At 41.3% G+C, this 10,261-nt stretch overlaps 1 protein-coding gene across 1 annotated transcript; it reads right to left on the bottom strand.

Moving 5' to 3' along the window:
- Positions 1 to 1,256: 1,256 nt before the first annotated feature.
- LOC112077552 (glutaminase kidney isoform, mitochondrial-like) lies at positions 1,257 to 9,136 on the bottom strand. The gene is made up of 5 exons (XM_024144051.2): positions 8,895 to 9,136; positions 8,688 to 8,780; positions 8,409 to 8,470; positions 8,039 to 8,179; positions 1,257 to 4,065 (listed from the first exon to the last, which is right to left on the bottom strand). The coding sequence occupies exons 1-5, from the start codon at positions 8,964 to 8,966 to the stop codon at positions 3,909 to 3,911; spliced, it is 525 nt and encodes a 174-aa protein (XP_023999819.2). The 5' UTR covers positions 8,967 to 9,136; the 3' UTR covers positions 1,257 to 3,908.
- Positions 9,137 to 10,261: the final 1,125 nt, after the last annotated feature.

Here is a 10,261-nt window from a genome sequence, read left to right as displayed (position 1 = left end):
CATTTCTGTATGGACCTCACTTTATGCACCAAGGTATTGTCATGTTGAAACAGGTGAGGGCCTTCCCCAAACTGTTGCCACAAAGTTGGAAGCATAGAACTTTCTAGACTGTCATTGTTAAGATTTCCCTTCACTGGAACTAAGGGACTTAGCCCGAACGAGGAAACAGCCCCCAGACCATTACTCCTCCTCCACCAGACTTTACAGTTGGCACTATGCATTCGGGCAGGTAGCATTCTCCTTGCATACGCCAAATCCAGATTTGTCTGTCGGACTGCCAGATGGTGAAGTGTGATTCATCACTCCAGAGAATGTGTTTCCACTGCTCCGTCCAAAGGCGGCGAGCTTTACACCACTCCAGCTGACACTTGGCATTGCGGATGGTGATCTTAGGCTTTTGTGCGGCTGCTCGGCCATGCAAACCCATTTCATGAAGCTCCCGACGAACAGTTTTTGTGCTGATGTTGCTTCCATAGGCCGTTTGGAACTCGGTAGTGTTGCAACCGAGGACAGACTATTTTTATGCGCTTCGTCACTCGTCGGTCCCGTTCTGTGAGTTTGTGGCCTACCACTTCGCGGCTGAGCTGTTGTTGCTCCTAGACGTTTCCACTTCACAATAACAGCACTTAGTTGACCGGGGAAGCTCTAGCTGGTCAGAAATTTGATGAACTGACTTGTTGGAAAGGTGGCATTCTATGACGGTGCCACGTTGAAAGTCACTGTGCTCTTCAGTAAGGCCATTCTACTGCCAATGTTTGTCTATGGAGATTGCATGGCTGTGTGCTCGATTTTATACACGTCAGCAACGGGTGTGACTGAAATAGCCGAATCCACAAATTTGAAGGGGTGTACACATAATTTTGGGGATGTAGTGTAGGTTTAGGACCTCACATATTGTAGGTTATAGAGACCCCAACTGATGTACAAAACAATCTTCTAACCATCTACTTTGGTTTAGATACAAGCATCAGGAAGCCTATAACACAAATGAATTTGACTTTGTGAAAATCTTGTTGTACAGCATGTCATTCATTATCATCATGGCATTCATTTTCTGGTTCCTTTAACGTAGTTTTGCATTCATGAAAAATACATTTGATTCACATTGACTTTTTTTTTTTATCATCCTCTGTAGGTGACTGCAGAGTTTGAGAACACACTGGACTTGGACCGCAACTGAGCCGATGGACAGGCAGGACCTGATCTTTTAGACCAGAAGATATGTTTTATACTGAAGCAAAATTGCATACTGTACACTTACTATATTTCCCCTTTACTCTCCTTCCATTTCAGTTTTGTCATGTTTCAGAACTTTTTTTTCTTTTTTCGTATGAAATTCACCACTAAGGCCTCAAACTCAATGTAAATTAATACATCTTTATTGGTTAACTGGAGAGGTTCACAAACTCAATCCAAGCTTGATGAAAACTCTGAAAAAGGGCATTCCCTTTCAGTCATTATATACTGCTACACAAACAAGTCATATAAGCATGATTTACATTATTCATTATTAACACAGATTCCTGCATGTGACTGACGAGGCTTCTTCTCTCAAAGCTGGGAACTTGAAACTGAGATACTCGTTTTGGTTCCCAGAGCAATGTTCTGGGCGTACTGTCAATTGGTCTGAGGAGGTCACAGTTATCTGCAAGAACCAAGATAGCCTTGAATTGTACATTTCTTCTCACTCTCTCTTCAGAGAGTACAATTTTCTCTCACACAAGTTTTAAAATATATGAAGTGATAAACTGGCGCTCTAAATAAAATTACAGTATGAATAATCATGTAGTACTCACTGCACTGGAAACAATTCATACTTTGGTGTTAATTTGGTGATCATTTGTAACATTCATGGAATTAATTAAAGAAGATACCCAAGTCTTCGCATGCCTATATTCAAGAATATACAGTGGGAGTAAAGGGAGATATCCATATTTAAAGTTATCTTTATTTATTGTTTGATCATTGAAATAAATATATCTCCATTGCCTGCAACACACAGCTAAAGTAGATATACTTGAATGAAAACAAACTGATGACATCAGTATACACCTGTGGTACATTCAAAATAATTAGCTAATGTTGAAGTTGACCTGCACCTACACAGGGGAACAATAAACACTCAAACGTACGAGGCTTCTTGTGCAACAGGGACTGGAGAGACAAAGTCAAGTCAAATCCAATGAAAGCAACACTTGAGATGAGTTATTCAATCAAAATATATTCATTCATCAAATCACAAGTATGTTGCCTTAGGTACTTTTAGCATAATAGTTTAGGGCTTGAGATTGCCATCAATGTCCTCTGTCATTACCAGATTTGTAGTCGCTGTCCCTCCCATAGTCAATAACACAAACAAATACACACACACACTAGTTCTCACCAAAACAACCTGACTTTAAGTATAGGCGTATACGTTTATTTTACTTTTACACTCTAAACAGTTAAACAATCAATATGCGTATCTCTGCATAAAAAGTGATCAATTAGTTGTGTGTAGAATCGTCTTAGTGTTCTGCTTTCATATAGGCCCATGAGGATAACTATTTTATCTCTACCCAAAAGATGCATTTGGGTGAGTACGGCAAGATTTAAAGTCCACCATTGTGGAGTTGTTCCGAACTAAAAACATTCATTAAAAGTGTAATGTCTATAACTGAAGATAAAATCCATGTAAAACCAAATATCTGACAAATAAACTTGTGTGACAAGGCATAATAGTAACACCATTGACACTGCTGTATCCATGAAGTGATAAATCAATGTTTTATGTTTATGCCCTAAAATTTGACTTAGCATAGGTGGGAAACCTGTCTGTAAAGAGCACATGGCTGCTGGTTGAATTGTATTGTATTGCTCCTGAGGCGGCTCACGTATAATATGCTCTTTTTTGAAGTCGCCGACTAGACTTATCAGGTGGAGCAAACGTACAGAAAATCTTTGGCTGACACTTAAACAAATAACCCTCTTTCTACTCAAAATTAAAACAAGATTCTAGAACAATCAATAAAAAAAAGATTTTGTTATTTTGGAGAAAAAGGTGCAAAAATGTCTAGCTATCAAATAGCAAACCAACAAAACTAAACTCACTCCACATAATGCCATACTTTCAATTCATATGGAGCTACTAGGCCTAAATCAAAAGACCAGAGGTCTTAAACCATAGATAGCCTGGTCCCAGATCTGTCTGGCCTGTATAGCCAGTGCCATATACAGCGCAACCAGGCTACCTAGATCTGTGAACATGTGGAATAGTTTATGTAACACATTCTGCCTCCAAAATAGTCACACTTAAGCCTAATGCACAGTGTGTGTACTTTACCCATTTCCTTCAAAAGCTGTGCCAGTGAGAGTCACTTGATTTCACTTCAGATTAAATAGTATTTACACTGAATCCATCTACCTCTGATATTATATTAATTTCAGGGATATACACACACGTTACATAACGTGTACATTTATCTTATGCATACGTTCAGGTTGTACATAAAGAGAAATGTTTTGTGCACTTAAATGTAGAAAATACATTCCACATAGTGCTGACACACACCGAGGGAGAGTTGCGCAGTGAGCAGTACGACATAAAAAAGCGACGCGAAAGGAAACAAACAAAAAAAACAAAAAACATCCGGGGAAAAGTCAAAGGTCAATATTTTTTTTTTAAACGCTAGAAATACAATACTTTTATACAAAATCAACAATACAGTATTATCAACAGTATACGTGACCTACCACTGACGTGACAAATGGACCACACACTTACAGTAAGTCTTCCAGATAGTTAAAGGGGCCATAGAAATAGAATGACTGGAAAGGACCAAGCCTCTCAGATCACGTATATATAATTTCAATGGGAATGTCCGTTCTAGTTATTTTATTTCTATGGATAGATAAGAGTATTAGTTGGCTCATAGTAGGCCGTCAATGTTCTTCTCTGATATCTCCTTCTCTTTGTCCTCAGTGGCGCCCCCCGGTGGACTGTACTTGTTGTTGTAGTCCTGGAGCATGGTCACAACGTCGTGGTGTCCAAAGTGCACTGCCTCTTCCATTGGTGTGTTACCCCACCTTGATGGAGCAGACGAGAGACATTGTAAACACTGCTCTTAAATGGACACGTTTTACATTAGCTAAGTTTCCATCCAATTGGCGACAGATTTTCACACGAATATTCTCAAATCTGCAAAAATTAAATGTGTGCATTTTCCCACCAGAGGTGTGTTTCCATGAAATGTACTTGTTGCAGATAAAAGGCTGTGCATGATGACGTAGTGGACATAAAAATAACTTTTGTTGTTAAATTCCCATGTACCGAATAAAAAATACAAATTCAGTTTGTCACATGCGCTGAATACTACAGGTGTAGACTTTACAGTGAAATGCTTACTTACAAGCCCTTAACCAACAATGCAGTTAAGAAAAATACAAAAAAATAATAAAGGTAATTGAGGTAATATATACAGTCGTAGACAAAAGTTTTGAGAATGACACAAATATACATTTTCACAAAGTCTGCTGCCTCAGTTTGTATGATGGCAATTTGCATATACTCCAGAATGTTATGAAGAGTGATCAGATGAATTGCAAAGTCCCTCTTTGCCATGCAAATTAACTGAATCCCCCAAAAACATTTCCACTGCATTTCAGCCCTGCCACAAAAGGACCAGCTGACATGTCAGTGATTCTCTCGTTAACACAGCTGTGAGTGTTGACGAGGACAAGACTGGAGATCACTCTGTCATGCTGATTGAGTTTGAATAACAGACTGGAAGCTTCAAAAGGAGGGTGGTGCCTGGAATCATTGTTCTTCCTCTGTCAACCATGGTTACCTGCAAGGAAACACGTGCCGTTATCATTGCTTTGCACAAAAATTACTTCACAGGCAAGGATATTGCTGCCAGTAAGATAGCACCTAAATCAACCATTTATCGGATCATCAAGAACATCAAGGAGAGCGGTTCAATTGTTGTCAAGAAGGCTTCAGGGCGCCCAAGAAAGTCCAGCAAACGCCAGGACCGTCTCCTAAAGTTGATTCAGCTGCGGGATCGGGGCATCACCAGTACAGATCTTGCTCAGGAATGGCAGCAGGCAGGTGTGAGTGCATCTGCACGCACAGTGAGGCGAAGAATTTTGGAGGATGGCCTGGTGTCAAGAAGGGCAGCAAAGAAGCCACTTCTCTCCAGGAAAAACATCAGGGACAGACTAATATTCTGCAAAAGGTACAGGGATTGGACTGCTGAGGACTGGGGTAAAGTCATTTTCTCTGATGAATCCCCTTTCTGATTGTTTGGGGCATCTGGAAAAAAGCTTGTCCGGAGAAGACAAGGTGAGCGCTACCATCAGTCCGGTGTCATGCCAACAGTAAAGCATCCTGAGACCATTCATGTGTGGGGTGCTTCTCAGGCAAGGGAGTGGGCTCACTCACAAATTTTGCCTAAGAACACAGCCATGAATAAAGAATGGTACCAACACATCCTCCGAAAGCAACTTCTCCCAACCATCCAGGAACAGTTTGGTGACGAACAATGCCTTTTCCAGCATGATGGAGCACCTTGCCATAAGGCAAAAGTGATAACTAAGTGGCTCGGGGAACAAAACATCGATATTTTGGGTCCATGGCCAGGTAACTCCCCAGACCTAATCCCATTGAGAACTTGTGGTCAATCCTCAAGAGGTGGGTGGACAAACAAAAAACCCACAAATTCTGACAAACTCCAAGCATTGATTATGCAAGAATGGGCTGCCATCAGTCAGGATGTGGCCAGATGTTAATTGACAGCATGCCAGGGCGGATTTGAGGTCTTTGAAAAAGAAGCGGTCAACACTGCAAATATTGACTCTTTGCATCAACTTTTCATGTAATTGTCAATAAAAGCCTTTGACACTTATGAATGCTTGTAATTATACTTCAGTATTCCATAGTAACATCTGACAAAATATCTAAAGACACTGAGGCAGCAGACTTAGTTGGAAATTAATATTTGTGTCATTCTCAAAACTTTTGGCCACGACTACATGTACAGTTGAAGTCGGAAGTGTACATACACCTTAGCCGAATAGATTTAAACTCAGTTTTTCACAATTCTGACATTTAATCCTTGCAAAATTCCTGTCTTAGGTCAGTTAGGATCACCCACTTTATTTTAAGAATGTGAAATGTCAGAATAATAGTTAGAGAATAATTTTTTTCAGCTTTTATTTCTTCATCACATTCCAGTGGGTCAGAAAGTTACATACACTCAATTAGTATTTGGTAACGTTGCCATAAATTGTTTAACTTGGGTCAACGTTTTCAGGTAGCCTTCACAAGCTTCCACAATAAGTTGGCTGAATTGTGGCCCATTCTCCTAACAAGTTGGTGCTTGCACAACTTTTTCAGTTCTGCCACAAATTTGCTATAGGATTGAGGTCAGGGCTTTGTGATGGCCACTCCAATACCTTGACTTTGTTGTCCTTAAGCCATTTTGCCACAACTTTGGAAGTTTGCTTGGAGTCATTGTCATTTGGAAACCATTTGCGACCAAGCTTTAACTACCTGACTGATGTCTTGAGATGTTGCTTCAATATATCCACATAATTTTCCATCCTCATGTTTCCATCTTTTTTGTGAAGTGCACAAGTCCCTCCTTCAGCAAAGCACCCACAACATGATGCTGCCACCCCGTGCTTCACGGTGGATTTGTGTTCTTCGGCTTGCAAGTCTCCCCTTTTCCCCTCCAGACTTAAGGATGGTCATTATGGCAAACGTTCTATTTTTTGTTTTCATCAGACCAGACGACATTTCTCCAAAAAGTACGATCTTTTCCCGCATCCGCAGTGGCAAAACCGTAGTCTGGATTTTTTTATGGCGGTTTTGGAGCAGTGGCTTCTTCCTTGCTGAGCGGCCTTTCAGGTTATGTCGATATAGGACTCGTTTTACTGTGGTTATAGATAACTTTTTGTACCCGTTTCCTCCTCATCTTCAATAAGGTCCTTTGCTGTTGTCTGGGATGATTTTGCAATTTTCGCACCAAAGTACACTCATCTCTAGGAGACAGAACGCGTTCGTTCCTGAGCGGGTGTGACGGCTGCGTGGTCCCATGGTTTGTTTATACTTACGTACTATTGTTTGTACAGATGAAAGTGGTACCTTCAGGCGTTTGGAAATTGCTCCAAGGATGAACCAGACTTGTGGAGCTCTTACAATTTTTTCCCCTGAGGTCTTGGCTGGATTTATTTTTATTTTCCGATGATGTCAAGCAACGAGGCACTGAGTTTGAAGGTAGCCTTGAAATACATCCACAGGTACACCTCCAATTGACTCAAATGAGGCAATTAGCCTATCAAAGCTTCTAAAGCCATGACATCATTTTCTGGAATTTTCCAAGCTGTTTAAGCACAGTCAACTTAGTGTATATTAACTCTTGACCCACTGGAATTTTATACAGTGATTATAAGTGAAATAATTGTCTGTAAACAATTATTTGGAAAAATGACTGTCATGCACAAAGTAGTGTCCTAAACGACTTGCCAAAACTATAGTTTTGTTAACAAGAAATTTGTGGAGTGGTAAAAACAAATTTTAATGACTCCAACCTAAGTGTATGTAACTTCCGACTTCACTGTAGGTTAGCTCATCACCATGCTTTTACCACCTGTGAAGTTCAACTTATTTCACCTGCAGCCTAATAAACTGCATGCATTCCAAGTTTGTGGAGGACCACAAACATTTCATTGGCGACTCCAGTACTTGATATGATGGTTATTTGCGCATGTAAGTGCTTCCATCACCATTTCTTGCATAATAATTTTTACAGACAAAAATATCTATCATGTTAGCGTATTTGGTTTTTCGAAATATGGAAAGTTTACTGAAAATTTGCTGTTTTCATTTGGCTGTCGTGACATTTCTTATCCAACATGTACTTTACTCTTCATAAAAAGTGGGATGGAAACTGGTAGACAGACACTGGGTGAACATACGTTCTCTTGTCTTGGAGACATTGGATCTTACTACATTGACAGACACTGGGTGTTCTTGAGCCATTGAATCTACGCTCACCTGTCTTTGGGAACAGGGTTGACCCTGCATGCCTCCAACAGGAACTTGACCACCTCTACATGCCCTTCTGCTGCAGCCACATGGAGGGCCGTCCTGGAGTCGTAGTCCCTCTGCTCCATGTCCATGGAAGACAGAGCAAACCTGGACACATTCCACAGAAGGACAGTGATGAGTACAGTACAGCAGCCAAAATAGCACACACACCACCTCTAGTCCCCATGTAGACACACAGGGAAACATTACAAGGTCTCTGACACAGCGACAGATTTGGAATTTACTCTCCAAAGATGTTAAAACAGGACATATTTCCTTTCATAGCTTATTTTCAAGGCCTTATTGGCCAACATGGAGAGGATGCAGTGCTGTGTACCTCCTCAGTGCAGACACATCGCCAGTGTACGCAGCAAAGAGAAGATTGATGACCGACTTCACCTGAAAGACAACAGAGAGGCAGTTTGCATGTCAACCCCTTTAGCACTATCAGTATCTTCCAGTGGGTGGCACTGTTGCTTTAAAAAACACTCAGTCCAACGGCAGCTTTTTCATGGGAACATGTCGACTACATGTACATGAAGGCACCTTGGTGAACGTAGGGAAGTAGAAAAAGAGAGGAGAAGGAGAGAGAGGCTCCCAGTTAAACTCGACTCACCCTCTGGTCTCCGCCCTCCCTGCGAGGATCCAGCTTCTTGACAAAGTGCTTCAGGTTGTCGTAGTTGTGGAAGTTGCAAAGGGACACCAGATCCTGGAAAAAAGCAATCCCTGTCAGGCTTTCTGCTGGTTTTCTAATCATCAATCAATAAATGAATTAGATCACTGACAGAGAGACAACAGAGTGAAAACTATCAGTTTCTCGTACCGTGCAGAACTGGATTCCTCGTACACTGTTACCCAGCTTGTCCAGTGGCGGGGACCAGCACATGATACCCATGACGTTGGGCACCACCAGCAGGATGCCCCCTGCCACACCTGACTTAGCTGGAAGTCCAACCTGCCAGACAGCATAGAGGAAGAGTGCAGACAACAGTGTCAAAACATATCAGCAGAAATGAACAGCAGTGGATGGACAAACATCATGGAGTGGAAGATCTACTGCAGGTGTAACGTGTAATGCTTAAATGGTGGTAGATTGTCGTTGTTCCCACTGTGTCTCCAAAGAACAAAATGCTCACTCGATGCCCACACCAATTCACCATGTATACATACTGTCGTCACAGCCAGTGCGTCTATGTATTTGGATGACTCAACACCATACACGTCAGCTACTAAAGTGAGTGAAATCACTGCAACACTTAAGAGCTGCAGCTAGTTTCAGAATGGCTGGCAAGGAATAAGTTAGTGCTAAGTTAGTGCTAAATATTTCAAAAACTAAAAGCACTGTACTTGGGACAAATCATTCACTAAACCCTAAACCTCAACTAAATCTTGTAATAAATTATGTGGAAATTGAGCAGGTTGAGGTGACTAAACTGCTTGGAGTAACCCTGGATTGTAAACTGTCATGGTCAAAACATATTGATACAACAGCAGCTAAATTGGGAGAAGTCTGTCCATAATAAAGCACTGCTCTGCCTTTTTAACAACACTATCAACAAGGCAGGTCCTACAGGCCCTAGTTTTGTTGCACCTAGACTACTGTTCAGTAGTGTGGTCAGGTGCCACGTGGGATTTAAGAAAATMACAATTGGCTCAGAACAGGGCAGCACAGCTGGCCTTTTAAATGTGCACAGAGAGCTAACAACAATAATATGCATGTAAATCTCTCTTCGCTCAAAGTGGTGGAGAGATTGACTTCGTCATMACTTGTTTTTGTAAGAAGTGTTGACAAGKTGAAGGRACCYAGSTGTCTGTTTAAAATACRAGCACACAGCTCGGACWCCCATGCATAGCCCACAAGACATGCCACCAGAGGTCTCTTCACAGTCCCCAAGTCRAGAGCAGACTATGGGAGGCGCACAGTACTACATAAGAGAATGACTACATGGAACCCTATTCCACATCAGGTAACTGATGCAAGCAGTAGAATCAGATTTAAAAAACACCTTATGGAACAGCAGGGACTGTGAAGAGACACGCGTGCYCGCACACACTATGCAATGATATGGGCAGCGACCATGTAACGCTTTTATAACATACAGAAGTGCACTGGTTATCAAGGGGCAAAGTATTGACACATTTGTTTAAATTGAGAGACGAGCTTAAAGTTTTCTTTATTGACCATCATTT

The sequence above is a fragment of the Salvelinus sp. IW2-2015 genome, unplaced genomic scaffold (genome assembly GCF_002910315.2).
Source record: "Salvelinus sp. IW2-2015 unplaced genomic scaffold, ASM291031v2 Un_scaffold4681, whole genome shotgun sequence".
NCBI lineage: Eukaryota > Metazoa > Chordata > Actinopteri > Salmoniformes > Salmonidae > Salvelinus > Salvelinus sp. IW2-2015.
The sequence above is the reverse complement of the archived record's forward strand: the minus strand, read 5'-3'. Positions and strand labels throughout refer to the sequence as shown.